Here is a 19,386-nt window from a genome sequence, read left to right on the forward strand (position 1 = left end):
AACCCAATGAATACTGAAGTGAATGGGATAGCTAGATAAACATGTCTTGCTAGATCAGCACTATTTGAGCACGGTTTAGTTTCACACACACACACACACACGCGCACACACACACACACACACACACACACACACACACACACACACACACACACACACACACACACACACACACACACTGACTGTAGGATTAACACTAGTTCGGAGGCTAGCTAGTTCTGGACAGCCTGCTAATTTGAGCGGCTTAGCTTCTACTGCTGTGCTTAAATTGTATTTAAGTTAGAGCTTACTTCGTTCGTTTACAAGCCCTGGTCAGACACAAGTTGGTGACCCACCTTCCTGAGCGCAAACTAGCCGTGTATTTGTATTTGTATTTTTTTTATTTTCTATTTCCATACCTAAAACAAACCTCACCGTGTCTAGTTTTCAGCTTACTTGCGCTTTTTCTTTGCACACGCACTTACGATCACATCGACAGGGAGCGGTAGATAAGTGTTTGGTACCAACCAAATGTCAACAGTCAACCCATGAGACCTAACTATATCCAGCCTGCCTTACATGTTACTTTCGAGTCACTGGGTCAGCCAATTGAAGATTTCCTATGCGTCAACTACAGTCTCTCTTATCTGCTTGTCCAGTGTAGTTACATTCACTTACAGGTGATTGTTGGTGCGCAATTGTTAGCTGCTGGTGGCTTGAGTTGTAATCTTTGCTTGCCAATAAATTATGTAGAGTAGGCTGGCTATTGTTGCCAAGGTTGTGTCTAGTCTGGTTAACATTACAGTTCTGACAACACATTAGCTAATTGTAATTGTATAGGACAATTCAATTTGTCACAATCAGTGTCTAATTGTTGTTGTCTAATTCAAGCTATTGGCAAAGCTACTGTGTATGTGAGGATGCCTGATACTAATTCACTGAATCCATTACAGATAGGAGAATCAGGAAAACGAACTGCAGTTCATGGAAGACAAGAAAAAGAAGAAAGAGGATAAAAGGAAAAGGGAAGCCCTCCAGAAGGTATAGTATATCAGGGCTTATCTCTGAAAATGACATAACCGAAGGAGTGCTCTGACACACTCTTCAATATGAAATTGTGTCTGTATGCAAGTTCTGTAGTTGATGGTCACAGATACAGTGCTCCTGCCATGTTGTAGTAAAGCAATTGGTGATATGGATGATTTACCTGGCCCAGTTTGCCGATTGCATATGGCAGGGGTGGCCAACCCGGCTCTTTGCCTGTCTGTGTGCGGCTCTTTAATCCATTCATTAAAAGTGCGTGGCTCACTCTCTGTGTCTCGATAGACATTGTTTTGGTATGGCAATCTATGGCACTCGCCATACCTGGATTAAAAAAAAATAAATAAATCCCCAGAAAATGTAATCTGAATCACGTTGTGTCATGTTGGTGATTTTATCCACTCCACACAACGGTAACTCAAAATCCTCCCGGCTCCATCTCACCCCACCAGCCAGGCGATGTAGTGGAGCGCAGGGTTGCCAGACGGGATTTGACCAACCAGTCTAAAAGCTGCCAAATTCACCCGTCCAGTGTGACCAAAAGTAGCCCAATCTGGCAACACTGGTGGAGCGACATTGGTTCCTCAATAAACAAGCCACAAGTAACGTTAATGTTAAAATCTTGTCCATGATTCTCGTTCATTCAGGTGGGTTAAACAAACGGTATAAACGCCATAATACTGTTGGTTCAAATGTAATATATTAAAGAACAAGTTCATGTCATGTTCTGTCAAACATGTTCTAATGTTATTTTAGTGAAAAAACTGACCTAACGTCACCCGCGATTGTGAAGCTAACTCTAACAAGCTAGTTAGCGAACATTAAAGATTACAACAGCTAGTTTACGTATGTCAACAATGTCTCTATTCTCAATAACTTCAGTAATAATTGTACCAAATTGGGGCCAGTAAAACTAACTTGTGTGTAAGTTATATGTGTGTGCAAGCATGTTTTGATATTGTCAATCGTCTCACTTTTAGTAGGTGAGCTCAGCTGTAACAAATATGCGAGGGAAAAAAAGGAAAATGAAGATAAAGACCATTTTTGGTCAAAGGGCAGCAGAGACAAGGACAGGGACACAGGTGAGGTCTCACAATACTAGTGTTTTAACAGTGCAGTTAATTTAGAGTTGAGAATATCTAAATCTGTAATGTTTTGTTTCTAAGGAGATTGAACCAGTCTGCCTGCTAGGAAAGATGTAGATTACCACCTACATACTGTAGTTGTCTCCTTTATTCATTACCTTAATGTCATATAAGTCAATTGTATAGAAATATCTCACCAAAATGTACTATTGCACAACTGATTTGGCTAAAAAAATCCACCAAGGGGGGGAAACCCCCACTCTGTACCTTGCCATACCTTGGCCTTTGCTGAAATGACAACACTGGTCTCATAGCCTATTGGAAATGTATTGCGTGTGTGTGTGTGAGAGTGAGAGCTTTTGTGAGCCCGCATGTATGATGTGGCTCTTTCTGGTACCCCAACCACTTTTTTTGGCTCTTAGTCTCCGACTGGTTGGCCACCCCTGGCATATGGTGTTCTGACAGTCTTCTCTCATTTCAGGTGACTGAACAGAAAATCAAAGGTAAGCAACTGTGGGGCCTATGCCTTTTTTCCCACTGTCATTAATAGATTTTCCTGGTTCTAGGCCTGACATTATCTGCCACACCCCCGCCCCCCCTTACTTAAAAAAATTCTAACGCAAACTTGCCTCTTTGCCCCAGAGTTTTTGTTATTGATATTACTTTTAAAGAGTTATCCTACCTCTTTAGTTTACATAGTAAACTATGTATTCCAATGTGAAGATGTGCTTATAATGTCTTGTCATTTGTCTCTATTTACCTTCATCACCTAGTGCCAGAATCAACCAAGCCCCTCCCCACCCAGTCACTAGCCACCCCTGGCTCGGTGTCCCCCAGCCCTGGCCCCGCTCCCCCATCGTCCCCCTGCCCTGCAGCCGGGGTCGCAGTTCCTCCGGGCGGGAACAATGCAAAGCGGGCGTCTGTGGCCAACGGACAGCCCGCCTCCGGTAGTCAGCAGCCCTCCCAGCAGCAGCAGCAGCGCTACATGCCCAGAGAGGTCCCCCCGCGATTCCGCTGCCAGCAGGACCACAAAGTGCTACTGAAGAGGGGCCAGCCACCACTGTCCTGTATGCTGCTGGGGGGAGGCAGTGGTCGGGGAGCCACCACACCCCCTCTCTCGCAGGGAGAAGCCCCCAATGCAACCACAGCTGGAGCCACAGGTGGGTCATTCATTGATTCATTCATTTAATTGATATAACCGAGATAGTCCACTCAGTAACAAGTGTCATTGTGCAACATACACGTTACATATACATACTTGTACACAACCGCTGTTGTCAAGATGCCAATAAACTGTTGTGCTCTTTCCACACAGATCCCAACCTGGGTTCATCTTCTCCTCCGCCCTCTCACTCCTCATCCTCATCTGCAGTCGCTGCTTCTTCTACTTCAACTTATGCAAATTCCACATGGGGGGTGGGCTCTGGCAGCCAGCCCCCCTCTCAGGGCTGGGAGAAGGTGATAGTGGACGGGACTGACCTGGAGGAGTGGCCTAGCATTGTCGGCGGGGGCAGAGCCGGTACAGAGGGTGCTGCAGAGCTGGACGGCCCCAACAACAACAGCAGTGCCTCGTGGAGTGACCGATGCGTCCAGCAGCAGCCGCCACCAAGGGCAGGGGGGGGAGGAGGAGGAGGAGGTGGTGGATCTGGAACAGGGGCGGGGAGCTCACAGAGCCCCTCCCCACCTCGCTCCTCCCCTTCTTCTTCCTCCTCGCTCAATGAATGTGTGCAGTCTGGCGTCGTGTGGGGCTCCTCCACTCAGGCTGGAAGCAGCGGGGGGTCAGCGGTCGTAACAGCGGAGGGGCCAGCAGCAGCGCTCTACAATTCCAAAGTCTCCCCTCTTCCTGGGTCTCAGGAGAGCCCTCTTGGTGTCAACAACAACAACAGCGGGGTCCCTGGTGCCAACTTCAACCCTAATGCCAACCCCTCCGCCTGGCCTGCCCTGGTGCAGGATGGGGTGACGGGGGCTGGTGCAGCTACCACTGAGGGTGCGCCGCCCTCTTCATCAGCATCATCAACATCATCATCCACCATCACAACATCCTCCTTCTCTGCCAGTACCACTCTCACTCATCCGCTCTCCTCTGTGAATCAAGTTACCCATCAGCACCAACTCCATGAAATGCCTGCCAGGGATGGGGATCAGCAGCAGCACCTCCGTGGGGACTGGGGAGGCGTGGGGCCAGAGCTCGGAGGGGGACCAGGACCAAATACAGGGGGTGGAGATGTCATGGACTGTGGGGTTGTGGGAGGGAGCGGGAATCTCTCTACCTCTCCGTCCTCCTCCACAACCTCTTCCTCTTCATCATGGAGAGCCTTGCCTCCCCCCTCCTCTAACCTCAACACAGGTGCCTCTAAGACTGATGGGTGGGGAGGAGGAGGATTGGATGCAGCTCAGGGGCAGGAGGGTAACGTGTGGGGGGGCTTCGGCAGCCATGGTGAGAAAGCAGGGTCGGTGGGAGACAAAGCATGGGGCACGGGAAATGAGGGTAGCTCAAATACCCCAGTGGTATCTCAGGGAGCTTGGGAAGGGGCCGCCGAAGGGGAGTGGGGCGGCAGCACGCAGGGCTCAGGAGAGTCTGGGGGTGCTGGGGATTCCGGGGGCAACCCAGCACTAGGAAGTAGCGGTGGAGGTGGGAGCAGCAGCAACAGCAGCAGCAGTGGACGTAGCGGCGGCGGTGGTGGTGGGGGGGGCGGTGGCGGCGGCGGTGTATCCCAGGACTCTGCCTCTCCAACGTTTGCGACTACAACAAGAGCTTGGGACAATCAGAAAGGAGTTGAGGCTGGCGATGGAGGAGGAGGGGGAGGAGGGGAATGGGGAGGCCAGGGTGGTGGTGGTGGAGGAGGAGGAGGAGGTGGTGCTGGTACTGGTGGTGGTGCTGGTCCCTCGTCCTCCAGTGGAGGAGGCTCCAGGGGTGGGAGCAGCGGTGCCAGTGGGGCTCACAATCAGAACCAGGAGCGAGACTCCCGCTACCACCGCTCCAGCAACCCTCCCCCCGACCCCGAAGTGGCCTTACAGAGCATGCTCAGTCGGACGGACCTGGATCCCAGGGTACTGTGCAACACCGGATGGGGGCAGACCCAGATACGTCAGAATGTGGCGTGGGACCTGGAAACAGCCAGAGGAGGAGGAGTGGGTCGAGGTGAAGGAGGAAGTTCTTCTTCCTCCTCTTCTTCCGGTTTTTCATCTTCAACCGTGAACACTGCTAGTCGTGCTCCTACTTACCCCACTAACACCGGTTCAATGACTACTGATCAATCTGCTGGGGCTCACATGCCTACTACGAACACAGGGCCAGGCCCTGCACCTTCAAGGGACGGCTGGGACGGAGGGAGCGCTTCCCAGCCAAACCGTGGTTGGTACCGCCAGGCGGTGGACACGAGGAACCCTTCTGCCTCCAGGGCGCCAGCGGAAGATCTCGAAGGCAACCAGGGAAAGACATCTGGAGGCTGGGGGGATCCGGGCCCATCGGAGGCCCAAGGCAAAGGGTGGGGGAGTGGAGAGCAGGAGTGGAGAGAGCGCAAAGGGGGCGGAGGAGGGAACTGGCGAGACAGTGGAGAACAGGGTGGTGGAGGAGGAGGAGGAGGAGGAGGAGGTGGTGGTGGCGGCGGCGGCTGGGGAGGTGGTCAGGAAGAGAAAGGGACGGGTTGGAAAGAGATGGGTAGGGGTGAGGGAGGAGGTAGGGGTGAGGGAGGGGGGTGGGGACAACGAGGTGGGGGAGGAGACTGGGGACAGAGAGAATCTAAGCCAGCCGGTGGTGGAGGGTGGGGTGAAGGTAGGGGTAGAGGTGGGGGGAACTCTGATGATGGGTCAAGGGGTAATATGGATGACGGAGGCCCACAGAGAGGTTGGGGTGATGGAGGAAGAGGCGGAGGCAGTAGTGACATGGGTGGCAAACCCCACCAAGACTGGGGCGCCAAGCCACACTCAGCACAGATACCAAACAGCCAAGCGGCACCCCTGAAAGCCCCAAATCAGCAGCAGCAGCAGCAGCAGCACCAATCACAGACCCAACAACAGCCACCGGCAACAGGGGCCAGATCAGGAGGTCCTCCCTCCCAGACTCAGAACCAAAGCTCGGGCTGGACAGCTGGCCCCATCCCCCAGGTCCCTGGTGAGGCCCTGGAGCCCAGCGGCTGGGAGGAGCCCTCTCCTCAGTCCATTAGCCGTAAGATGGAGATCGACGACGGCACTTCTGCTTGGGGTGACCCCGAACGCTACAACAGCAAGAATGTGAACCTGTGGGACAAGAACAGCGCTCCCTCTGGTCAGCCGCCACCATTGCAGGGCCAAGCTCAGCAGGGTCCACCACCACCACTACAGCAGCAGCCACCAAGGAGACAGCCTGCGATACCAGGGAACAGGGACAACAGCTCTGGCAATGCACCTGGAATGGGTGAGTCATGCAAAATCATACTGATTCAAGGGTTTTCCCCTGGATGTTTTAACAAGGTAATGCTGGATTGCATTGGAGATCAAAGATTGTTACTCTATGGGCCGGTTTCACAAACAAGGCATAAGCCTACTCCTAGACTAAAAATCATCTTCAATGGAGATTTTACATTGAAAGTCTGATTTAGTCCAGGACTAGGATTTAAGCCTTGTCTGTGAAACTGGCCCATTAATTACAAATTGTAAATTAATTACTCTGAAATGTTTAGTGGCAGAGCCAAGTTTTACAAGGTGGCGCAGTGCCCCTCTTACAATCTTCGAGGAGAACCCTGGAGTCCTTAGCTCGCAAACAACATTGCAATAACATTGCCTCTCTGAAACTTCCTATACGTTTTACTCTTCTTAACCGTGTATTACCCTTTTCTCCTGGTTTGAAACATTGCTTTCAATGACTCTGTGAGTGTAAATACCTAACGATGTATTCTCTATCAAGGCTGGGGAGGAGGAGGAGGAGGAGGAGGTGGAGGAAACCATGCTGGACAATCTGTGGACAATGGCTCTAGTTCCTGGGGGCAGACAACCTCCGATGCACCAACGCAGTGGGGCGACCCAGACGACTCCAGCAAAACCTCTGGCTGGGGAAACCCCTCACCCAACCCTGTCAAATCTGGTAAGACATTTCAATGAACTCAAGTTTTCATTGTGGTGCAAAATTATTATGGTTTGAGTAGCTGAGAGTTGCCTCTGGGGTCTGTTTAGGATGGTTCGAACTTACAGAATCGGTTTGCGTAGAGAAGGCACTGTATGATTCTACCATCTAGAATTTAGAGTTATGGCAGCTTTTTATATACTATTGGAATGTTCAATCTCCCAACATTGTTTCACCTTATTAAATAGACTCTTGACCAGATGCAATGACAGCTCTTAAAATGACACACTTTGTATGGTTGTCCCATAGGCTCAAAGTCAGGTCAAGATGGCTGGGGAGGCAAGGGGGAGAGCTCGATGGCTGCATCCCGACACTCCAGCTGGGAGGAGGAGGAAGATGGGGGGGGAGTGTGGAACAACACAGGCTCCCAGGGCGGCAGCAACTCCTACAACTCAGGTGGCTGGGGGCAAGGCCCTGGGGGCAAGAGGGGCAACATGAAGGGTGGAGACAACTGGATGAACCCCATGTCGAGACAGTTCTCAAATATGGGCCTCATGGTAAGTTATTTTTTTCTTCTTTCTGTTAAAGTAACAACATACTGTAAGTTTTCATGAAGTGAAACATGGCCACTACAATGAAACATGTTTGATCTCCTTATAGGGTGATGACCCCAGTGTTGACAAAAAGCTTGAAGGAGACAAGAGAGGGATGAATGACTACAATGGAGAGATGCGGAGAGGAAGAGGCGGAGGAGGTTACCGTATGCCTAGTTCCAAAGAGATGGGCCCTGGAGACCTGGGGCCTTACGGTGACAAGGTATAAAGAGACTGTTGCTCATTCGCAATACAGCCCCTGGGCACTTGTGATAATCTGAGAGGATTGGATAGGTGTACAGCAAAGAATGCGGTGAAAGTTCTACCTAGCCTCTCTTATGAAAGGGCAAGGTGGAATAACAACTAGGGCTGGGTATCGCCACTGATTTCCCAAAACGATTCGATTCCGATTCACAGCTCGATTCACAGCCCGATTCGATTCGATTCACGATTCGATTCGATTCGATTCGATTCCGATTCGATCTAGTTACAATATAAATTTTTTGCTTGAATATGAAAGAGATTCTCTGAACTAATGCTATAAATGGTTCAAGGAACCCTATAACATGTAGCATTGTTAAACATATCAATGAATTGACTCCAAAGCAGTTACATGAATGTACTTTTTATTTACATATGACTTTGCTTTTGTCCAGCTCATCTCTATCGTCACATTTTTTAAATCCAAAATGCACCCAGACATCTGACTTTAAGCCTGGTGGTGACTTGAGTGTCCCTGCCATCGCCATGTTTTTAGATTTTAGTGTTGAGACCTCACGTTGCGTGAGATATGATAAATTATTGTAGCGCGAGATCTGGCCACGAGATCTCGTTGCGGGTTGAAGCTGCAAAAAAAAAAAAAAGAAAAAAAAAAAACGATCTCGGGATTTATGAATCGATAATCGCTCATTTTAATGAAGATCGATTCAGAATCGGGAAATCGATTTTTTGAACCCAGCCCTAATAACAACCATCATTTTTAACACCTGTCCTTCCCTCTCTGATCTACCCTAGTGTCTCGGGTTAAGGGGCTAGCAGTTTGTTTGGGATAGGGCACAAGTGTGTCCTGCTTACACCTATCAAAGGACTTAGTGTCCTTGAAGCTGAGCCAATTAGTGCTTATAGATTTGCCTAGCTAGTTGGTGCTTATTCATTACACTAATGTGAGCTGACAATAGCTAGAGAACTAGCATAAACCATCTTTATAGATCCTAATCTTCAATTAAAGAATTCTCTGTTACCTCTCTTTTTTCTGTCCATTAAACTCTACCTTTCCTGACCAATTTGTGTGTTTGTTGTTCAGATGAGTGGTCATGGTGGATATGGTGGCAGCAGTGGGATCCCTCAGTCTCGGGGGATGCACCAGCCAGGAATGCATCGTGCACAAGTGCCTCATCAGTACCTGTCTGCCCAGGTGTGTGATTTTACCTTGGGGGTTGTTGTTGAACCTCATCAATATGTATGTGGTGTTTATTTTTGTAGTACGGTCAGGAATTTTGTTATTTTACTCCCAGTTCACAGTGGCTGTAATCATTTTTGTTGAGACATGATTGATGATTTTTCTTTATTCAACTCCCAAGTTCCTCCTCCACAGTACTGAAGGTTGATGCTTGATACCCTACCCTCATAGTGGTCTAAGTGTAATTTGTATTTCCTGTATCTCTTGTTGCAGGTGCCAGGTTCCATGATGAAGCAGATGCCCTCTCCGGGCGGCAGTGTTGGTGGAGTGGTCGGAGGAGTAGGAGGAGTAGGAGGAGTAGGAGGAGTAGGAGGAGTAGGAGGCGTCGGGGGTGTAGGCGTCGGGGGTGTAGGAGTCGGGGGCGTTGGTGGCATTGGAGGAGTGGCTGGCGTTGGTGGTGTTGGAGGAGGGGCGTTCCCTCCTCAGCTCTCACCACAGCAGCTTGCCATGCTTAGTAACATTTACCCCCACGTGACGCAGTTTCACCTCGTGAGTACATCAACATCATTTATAGCTTTTTAAAATTATTTATTCAAGTAGAGAGAGATAATTAATTCATATCATGGATACTAATTAACAGTTAGGTCTGATGCATTGCATGCACCATTACACTCAAGATTGTGCTAATTTCCAATGTTGGTCCTTAGTTCACAGTGCAATATCAGTACCAAAATCCAAATTTTCTTTTTCTCAAATTCCCACTGCGTTCAATGAAAAGTTCATGGATATCCATCTATTTATGGCTGCCGTAGAACAGCTTCTGCATACCAGTTTCCTCAGTGGAATAGAATAGTACAACTAAGTGGATTGTTCTATGCTAACCTACATCTGTCTCCCTCCACCCTCCCAAGGCTTGCCAGCTCCTTCTGCAACAGCAGCAGCAGCAGCAGCAACTCCTACAGAACCAGAGGAAGTTCCCCCAGCCCCAGCCTCTACGCCAGCAGCCTGACCCACAGCAGGTACCGTCACATAATCGTGACCTTGTTAACGCCACAAAGCTTGTTTGCAGGTTTGGTTCACCCACAGACTGATTACGTGTTATACATGCTCTATTTCACTTTGAACCACTTTGGATGAAATGACCTTATTATGGATGCAAGAGCTTTCCAGCATGTTGTCAACCGCTAGGGATGCTCCGATTTATCGGCCACCGATTTAAATCGGCCGATTTCACTCCAAATGACTCGATCGGTGATCGGCAAAAATGGCCGATCGCAAAAACCGATTTTTTTTTTTTTTTTTTTTTTTTTTTTTTCTGGGGAAGACAGATAACTGAACAGAAAACATAGGAGGACGTAACAGTATGTAAACCATGAAGGCCACGTTTATGATGTCTTTTATACAGCCATATCGACTGACTTGGGCTTCAGGCCCTAACTGGGTGATAGGCCAGACTTTTACTATGCCACAAAAAATGGGTCTGCGTTTGCTTGGTGCCTAATGGATCAAAACTTTTGTCTAAAAAGCAAAAAATATGTAGGCTATCCAGTCAGTAGGCCTACAGTTATGTATTTTTTTAAAAATCGGTATCGGTATCGGTTGATCTTGAGGAAAAAAATCGGTGATCGGTATCGGCCCCAAAAATCCAGATCGGAGCATCCCTATCAACCGCAACACTTTCTATTGCATTTATATTTACATTTTTGGCATTTACGAGACACCTTTATCCAATGCGACTTACTACAATTACATTTGTCTAAGTAAGTGAATTATCTATCCATCAGTCATCGCAAGAAAAAGTTATTTATGCACGGGCCAGGGGCCCGTTTTTATTTTTATTTTTTTATTTATTTATTTTTTTAACAGTAGAGGGGATGGAAATGTTTCAGGAGTGACCGTTAAGGTGTAGCCTGAAGAGATGGGTCTTCAGTCTATGGCGGAAGATAGGGAGTTTTGCAGAGTTCAGTGTTTTGAATCCTCATCTCTGTTCTGTCTCCTCTCTCTAGCTGGCCAGGATCATGGCTATTCTGCAGCAGCAGAAGCAGCAGCAACAAGGAGGGGTGGGTGGAAGCTCCAAACTGTCTCCATCTCACCTTGGAGGGGGTACATCCAAACAACCCATGGCAGACCCCCTGCCGCACCCTGGTATGGGCGTGCCCTTGTCAGACCTTCATGCCAAAACACAGGGGATGTACTCGGGTGAGTCCAATGGTTAAGGGCCTACGGGGGTTTATTCAGAAGGATGAAACCGTACAAGTAGAATCCACAGCTGCTGGTCCTCTGGCCAGAGAATTTTGACTTGTATCAGAATGTTCTGTTCTGTGAGTTCTAATTCTATTGGTAAAACGTTCATAAGTTGCTTGTAGAAATATAATATAGTGAGCTGTCATTACCTGTTCTACATGGCAGGTAACCATGTCTGTCCTACCCAACACATTGTTATCTCATCATCTTTGCTGGGGTTGGGGGCAGTTTGAATATGAATGTACTAAATAACAGAAGTCAATGGGTTTTTTTGGGGGGGGGATTTCAAATTCACTCAATGCAAGATGTGAATTGAACCCCCCTGTTCAATTCACATCTTGCATTGAGTGAATTTGAAATCGAATTGACCCCAACCTTTATCTGGATGTTCTGGGTGATGCAGTACAGTGCCTCCCTGAACAAGCCCTTCTAGCTCCCTGGCCTAGCGCATTACAGAGGCTTACGTTGGCCAATCTGTTTGTTTACCTTCTATCAGTCAGTGGCAGGTCGAAGCTGAGCCTTCTGTAAATCATATCTGACTAATTTGTGAAAACAGCGGCTTGTATGTCACTGTTGCCGCGACGACTGTCTTTAATTTTAATCATCCGGCCCCCTCATTCGCTGATGTTTTGATTTCAGAAGGATTACACGGGTGCAGGGGTTTAAAAAACATAACATAACCTCCATCTTGGTTCAAAAACAGGATCAAATTAACATCACGGTTTGCAATCTGACAGTGGTTTCTCTCTCTCTCTCTCTCCCCCCCCTCTCTCTCTCAGGGCTTGCCCCCGGGGGGAACCTGTCAGGGCTGGAGCTGGGCTCCATGATGGGGGGGATGGGGGGCATGAAGGACGGAGGGGGGCAGCAGTCCCGCTTCAAATGGATGATGGAGGGCCACTCTCCGACGCCCTCTCCCCCAGACCCAGCCCATCACAAGAATGGTAACAGAATGCTTCAGTGGCTTCTAATGTGAACATGTCAGGGAAATCCACTGTACTGGTGTTATTGTTTATACAACGGTATATATACACTATTTATACATATACGGTATATATACACTAAATAAAACCGTATAATGGGGTTATCGACCTCATCATGTCTGTCTAACTCCAGTCACTGTCTGTCTTGAAAGTGAGGATTTTTATCTCAGAGAGACTAATCTGGATCCATGTTTTTCATAAGATGTCAATGGAACTAAATCATGTTTTCTAACTCTTGTTTTTGTCTGTGTTCTCCCCCAGGCCCTTTGCCCAGCCCTATGAAGGTGAGAGGGGGCTCCCCTTACTCCCAGTACGAGATGATGGGAGGGGACGGGATGGGGATGCCCCCTCAGGGCGCCTCCGACAACTGGCACCGCACCCCCGGGAGCAAGATGGCCACCAAGCCTGGGACGTCCAGTTGGCCCCCAGGTAAATCCATTCTCAGTGCCCCAGATAACCTGACCATACCCAATGCATAGGGCCAGGAGTTTTTCTTAAACATGTGACCTGTAGTTTTTTCCCTGGTTAAATGACACGGTTAGGAAAACCTCTGGACTCCACGATTGCACAGTACTGTAGAAAACATAGTAGTACCAAAAAGTTTCAATCTTTCCAAACTCTCATTGGTTGTCTTGATTGTCATGGTTACAGAGTTCCAGCCCGGAGTGCCCTGGAAGGGGATCCCGAGTGCTGACCCCGAGTCTGACCCCTACATGACCCCTGGCAGTGTGCTAGGCTCCCCTGGACCCCCCAGCCTCAGCGACTCTGATCACCAGTTACTGCGAGACAATACAGGTGCGGATCACTGCTACTCTATGGGCTTTATAAATTGTAGTGATGCTTAGTAACTTGAATTGTGAAGCCCTTCTCAGTGCAATGTGCTAGATATCAATATACTGATAGCTGCCTGGCTATGAATGTGTTTGATGGCAGTATTTATTGACAAAATAACTCATAATAAGTTTTTGTCGGTTGCAGGGCCAAACCCCTCCCTCAACACCTCGCTGCCTTCACCAGGTGCCTGGCCCTACAGTGCCTCAGACAGCCCCCTCGGCAATGCACACAGCACAGGTAACTACACACACACACACACACACACACACACACACACACAGTACATGTGGTCGGTCTCATTTTTTTATTCAACAAACTTCCATTGCAGCTATTCACATGAAATTTAGACCAGACATTGGTATTAAACTCAATAAAACTACACAGCTTAAGAAATTGTAACATTCAAATCCATAATCCAATCTTATGTGCAATGAAGTGGAATGACACAGGAAAAAAGTATTGAACACAGTAAGAAAAAGCACTAAACCATCTTATGCCACTTATGAGTTTTCCTACCTGGGCTAATTAGAATCAGCTGGGTTAGTGCATGTTGGCGGGTAAGTACTTCCACTCTCAAAAAAGGGTTTCCCACCTCTGATGCAAGTAAACAAATAATTTGTCGTCAAGCTTTCCTACAAGAAACGTCTCATGATGGGTAGAGGCAATGAGCTCCCCCAAAACCTTCACAACAAAATGGGGGCCATTGGGGCCTTTCTTCTCAAGTGGAAGGAACATCACTCGACCATCAACCGGCCACACATAGGAGCTCCTTGCAAGATTTCTGACCGGGCAGTCAGAAAGTTAGTCAGCCCAAGAGCCAGGGACCACTCGAGCAGAGCTCCAGAAAGACTTGGAAGCAGCGGGTACAGTTTTCACAAAGAAAATAATAGGCAATGCACCGCCACAGACTCTAAATTTTTTTACTTTTAACTTTTTTTAACTTAATGTTTTGAGGAGAAATGGCTCTGCATATGATCCTAAAAATACCATACCTACAGTGAAATTCTGAGGTGGAAGCACCATGGAATGGGACTGTTTCTCTTCACATGGTACCGGTGGAATCCAAATTATCGAAGGGAAGATGTATGGGAGCCATGTACTGGGAGATTCTTGAGAAGAATCTGTTGCCATCCACCAGGATGATGAGGATGAGATGCGGGTGAAACACTCAATTGGTTCAAGAGGAAGAAAATAACGGTGTTGGATTGGCCTAGTCAATCGCCAGACTTAAATCCAATATAAAAGTTGTGGAAGGAACTGTGTGTTGAATAATGGGCCAAATCCAGAAGAATGGGCCTGATCACTGAGAGGGATTTGTTTTTTCGTACATGAAACGTCTTGATGCTGTCATTGGAAACAAGTATTAAATACATTTCAGTTAGTGTGTTCAATACTTCTTTCCTGTGTCATTTGCCTTTATTGCACATAACTTGTTTTATATTATAGTGGTACAATTTTATTTAGCTTTGTAGTTTTATTGAGTTGATCTCTGGTCTAAATTTCATGTGAATAGCTGCAATGGAAATATATTGAATTAAAATAATTTGTTGATATGTTGAATACGTATTTCCCCCATTGTAGATCTATAGTTAGTGCACTTAGTTGCTCCATAGTTAGAAAGTGTAGAACAGTATTATATCTGAATATGAGCTGTTTTTCTGTGTTCATATTTTAAGCTGTTCTTTATGTCGTCTCCTCAGCAAAGTACTCTGAGTACAAGCCCAGCTGGCCCCCTGAGCCCATCGGACACAACAAGCTGTGGAAGACCAATCGCAACAGCTCCCAGCTGCCACGCCCCCCTCCTGGCCTAACCAGTCAAAAACAGGCCTCGCCCTCCCCATGGGGCAACGGTGGCCCGCGGTTGTCCAGGGGCTGGGGAGGGGGAGGCGGTAGTCAGGATTCTAGATTTGGGCCAGGTACTGTTTATTTCACTCGAAAACTATGTGAAATTAACCATTTCTTAGCCATCCCACTTAATACCAAGCTGTTTTATATTATCTGTGTGTACAACCACTCTGGCTTGGCAATGTTATACGATAGAGGGCTCATGCAGGTGTGTGTGTGTGAAGTTACAGCACTTACAGATATGTAGTATAGGCATATGTAAAACGTGTATGATTCTGTCCTGAATACGCAATGTTTTGCCTCAAACACCCCTTAGTGTAGGATATAGATGTTGTCTCATGCTTACTGCCTGTGTTTCTTCTCTTGACTGCCTGCGTTTCTGACTGTCCTCTGTTCTCTCCTCTGTAGGCTCAGCGTGGAGCGATGGTGGGGCCTCCAGAGGCAGCTGCTGGCTGCTGCTCAGCAACCTGACCCCTCAGGTACAGAATATGAGAGAAGAGTGGGAGAGAGAGATGGGGGGGGGGTCACCTATGAGAGAGAGATCCTATGTGGATGAGAGAGAGAGAGAGAAAAATGGCCCTTGGAGTGCACAAGCGTGTGGGTATGAATTTGAAGGCATTAGCTGGTCGTTCTCATTCATCAGCAGTCTCCTTCAGTGTATCTTATGCAAATGTGACGGTATAATGCGTGACCCAGGCGTAATTGGATTGTGTAGTCGGATGATCCATTTAATCAATTATGGACTGCATGAATGACTAGCATGGAAGGGCTGCTCTGGGAAAAACAGGATGGGAAATGTTTAATTATACAGCCTGGTCCTTTTATATTCTTACACTTGGCCCATGCACGCGTTACACTTAAACCTTTCCCTTTCACCACATATTGATGGCTTGTGCTCACTGGACAATTTGTCCACACACACACACACACACACACACACTCACCTACACCTACCTACTTTAACCTTTCCTTTCTCTGACAGATTGATGGCTCCACACTACGGACTATCTGCATGCAGCACGGCCCACTGCTGACCTTCCACCTCGGCCTCACCCAGGGCAGCGCTCTGATCCGCTACAGCACCCGACAGGAAGCAGCCAAGGCCCAGGGTGCACTGCACATGTAGGTTACACACACACATACACACACACACACACACAGCGCTTCTGGGTGGCATGTGTAATGCCTGTGATATAAACATCACGAACGTACCATGTTAGTGTTACACCTGAATTATTCGTTATCTTCATGCCTAATGATATGAAACAGGTAGCTTATTGCTTGATCTCATTTAATTGCTGCAGTGATTTCAGTATTTCAGCGGTTTTCTTACATTAAGCTTGTGATTTTCTGTCACGGAAAACCATTATGAACAAAGGCCTTTCAAAAAGATCAACGTGTATTCTCAGTTAATCTAATCTGAAAAGCCAGTGAATCTTTATTTTCTTCAATAAAGTAGACTCTTCGGCATCGCAGTCTTGGAAGAACGTTAGATTTCTTGTGCCTGAGAGTTATGGTAAAGCTAAAACTGGACTGATAAACCTCCTCTCTTGTTTGTCTCTAGGTGTGTTCTGGGCAACACCACAATCCTGGCGGAGTTTGTGAGCGAGGAAGAAGTCGCTCGCTATTTTGCACATTCCCAGGCTGGAGGGGCGGAGGGGGCCAGCCCAGGGGGGGCAGGGTCGACCCAGGGGCCGCAAGGAACAGGCACGGCGGTGGCCAGCAGTGGAGGCAGCTCCCCCGGGAGTGAACGCGGAGGAGGCGCCGGAACAACTACGGGTGGAAACGGAAATGGTGGAGGAGGAGGGGTCTTGGGTAGCGTGGGGCCTTCGAGCTCCGGCTGGCAAAGCTTGGATGGTACAGGAAACTCTCCGGATGCCTCTTCAGCCCAAGGACCGGGGCTTGGTATTTTTGCCCAGTGGAGCACCAATGGGGCTGGGGAGGGGGCAGGAGGGGGAGGAGTGGAGTCTGGGAGGTCGGGGCTCTGGGGAGGGGTGACTCCGGGCTATCCCAGCAGCAGCCTGTGGGGAGCGCCCCAAATGGAGGACAGGCACCAAATGGGCAGCCCAGCCGCCCTGTTGCCTGGCGACCTGTTGGGGGGAGGGGCTGACTCCATCTGACACACGCCCATATAAGTATATATTTAGACACACTGACACAACATACACTGGGAAACAGTCTCATACATGTATCTACGTACACATGCATAAATTCATACACACACACACACACACACACACACACACATATATATATATATACATGCATAAATACACAAACACACATATAAGCAGAAATGTGAGACATGCTTACACACATTCTCATGGCCAGACTTAAGCTAATATATAAACAAATGCAGGGACTGTTAGATGTGTATAAGGCCTTTTTCCACAGATGAAGATTTCAACTGCTAGACTTGAACCTGAAAAAAAAAAAAAAAGTCCTTCGGTCTGAGAGACTTGACAGGAGTGCATTGTGCTTAGTAGGGGACTTTACAGATTTACATACACATGCACACACCAAATACAGACTCGCCTTCAGACAGACAGGCACTGTAACAGCATTACCTGCATCGTATAGGAGACCTACATGATGTGGGACAACCTGCAGTTTCCATTCATGTCCCCCTTAGCGGAGACTGAATCAAAACACATGCAAACACTGCTCTGATTGACAACAGAACTGTATCTTACTGTGTATGTTAGTTGTTTTATTTTTTTCCGTTTGTTTGTATGGGTGTTAAACTTTTTTTTTTGAGCAGTGGAATACTGAAAATGTCATTGTTTCTTTTCAAAATGCTGACCTCCTACTGTTGTTTTTCTCTCTCTTGCTCTATCTCTGTCAATCACATTTGTTACCGTTACTATGAATTCTGGCAGTACGAGGCTAAGTTGCATTTCTCCATTAATGTGGGACACTGTGCAGAAAACGACACAGTATGTGAACGTGTGTGTGTGTGCGCGTGCGTGTGTTAGTGAGAATGAGACCAAGTGAATAAACCCTGCGTTAACTCGTGTGTGCAAATGTGAGGAAAATGTATGTGCGCATGTTACTGCCTGTCATGATTAGATTGTGCAAGGCTGCTTTACAGAAGGTCTAAACTAAATGTTTTGAGTGCTTTCGGTATACTGCTGACTGTGTTCAAGAAACATTGGCACTAATGCTTTGTTTGTTCTCATTTTAAGTTGAGTGTTTTTTAGCTGACTTTTTGTCTTTTTTAATCGTCCGACCTGCAATAATAAAAAGAACATTTTAATGACACAAAGAGCTGAAGGCATAAGCATTGAGTAAAAGGACATGCCAAATCTTATCTAACTGTGTGGAGTGGGTGGGGGTTGTTTACAAATGCAGAAAAAGAGTTACCGTACGTTTTTATGTTTTGTTGTTGTGTATTCGTTTTAAATTAAGACAGGCTTTAACACTCCTGTACAGTGTTTCGTTTTGAGATTTTACAAAGGAAAAAAATATTTAAACAAAAAGAGAACAAGATTATTAATAAAGATGAAAGTATTGGCTTCTATTGGTGTTGTCATCATTCATTGTATTATCGGTTTGCTGTCGTAGAATTACCTTAATGCTCAGGTACGTCAACCCTACACACTCTGGCTTCACTTTTCACGACCCACACACACACACAGGCATAAGCCTGTGTCCATATGTCACCTTTCCCACCTCTTTGAAATCTTAACCAATCCAATTTATGAGCCGCAGTTGCCAACAACATTGTCTCACTTGCAACTAATAGGATGTACCTTCCTCAGATCACCTATATTACCAGCACGTTGGTATTAATAAAGATGAGGTCACATGAGATCTGGGCACAGTTAGACACGTTGGTCAGCACCATCAATGCACAGTCAGTGGAAAAAGTCTTTGTTTTGATTGGACCTTTGCTTTTACTACTGCTGCCGCTTTGGTCTACTGTCCAGTGCCCAGAATTTCAAAACGTTTAATCTAGAACAGAGCAATCTGGGTTCTTGCTTTGCTATGCAGGATCAGATCTATCTGGCAGATTTTGGGTAGTATATGGGGAAATCTGCCAGCTCGATCAGATCTGGCAAAAACGGTTAGGAAATATTTATGAGATACCAAGTATTAAATAGTGGAGTCCTATGATGAATTAATACATTTATTAGACAATTAAACAAATACATACATCCAAAACATTACAGCAATGGCAATAGCCTACACATTAAATGCAGGAATATATCTTAAAGAATGACAATGCACACAGAGAAAGGCTCCCAACATCTGAATAAAAGACAACTCAACTCGCCAGTGAACTTTGTCAGTGCTTCAACTGTAAGTGTTTTTTTTAAATTTCATTTATTATGATGGCCATCTC

General features: G+C 47.1%; 1 protein-coding gene across 1 annotated transcript in view; it reads left to right on the forward strand.

The window, feature by feature from the left end:
* tnrc6bb.1 (trinucleotide repeat containing adaptor 6Bb.1) overlaps positions 1–18,561 on the forward strand; it is a 19,345-nt gene extending 784 nt beyond the window's left edge. Inside the window, exons 2-20 of the mRNA XM_080524174.1 lie at positions 933–1,020; positions 2,587–2,608; positions 2,879–3,265; positions 3,421–6,501; positions 7,000–7,167; positions 7,456–7,703; positions 7,807–7,962; positions 9,043–9,153; positions 9,412–9,687; positions 10,050–10,157; positions 11,145–11,337; positions 12,162–12,323; positions 12,624–12,791; positions 13,014–13,157; positions 13,341–13,433; positions 14,897–15,112; positions 15,450–15,520; positions 16,024–16,163; positions 16,606–18,561. Coding sequence (XP_080380300.1) covers positions 964–1,020; positions 2,587–2,608; positions 2,879–3,265; positions 3,421–6,501; positions 7,000–7,167; positions 7,456–7,703; positions 7,807–7,962; positions 9,043–9,153; positions 9,412–9,687; positions 10,050–10,157; positions 11,145–11,337; positions 12,162–12,323; positions 12,624–12,791; positions 13,014–13,157; positions 13,341–13,433; positions 14,897–15,112; positions 15,450–15,520; positions 16,024–16,163; positions 16,606–17,161 — 6,357 coding nt within the window. The 5' untranslated portion in view covers positions 933–963 and the 3' untranslated portion in view covers positions 17,162–18,561. The remainder of the gene's footprint in view (positions 1–932; positions 1,021–2,586; positions 2,609–2,878; positions 3,266–3,420; positions 6,502–6,999; positions 7,168–7,455; positions 7,704–7,806; positions 7,963–9,042; positions 9,154–9,411; positions 9,688–10,049; positions 10,158–11,144; positions 11,338–12,161; positions 12,324–12,623; positions 12,792–13,013; positions 13,158–13,340; positions 13,434–14,896; positions 15,113–15,449; positions 15,521–16,023; positions 16,164–16,605) is intronic.
* Positions 18,562–19,386: the final 825 nt, after the last annotated feature.

This window comes from Nansenia antarctica (assembly GCF_963989245.1).
Source record: "Nansenia antarctica genome assembly, chromosome: 2".
NCBI lineage: Eukaryota > Metazoa > Chordata > Actinopteri > Argentiniformes > Microstomatidae > Nansenia > Nansenia antarctica.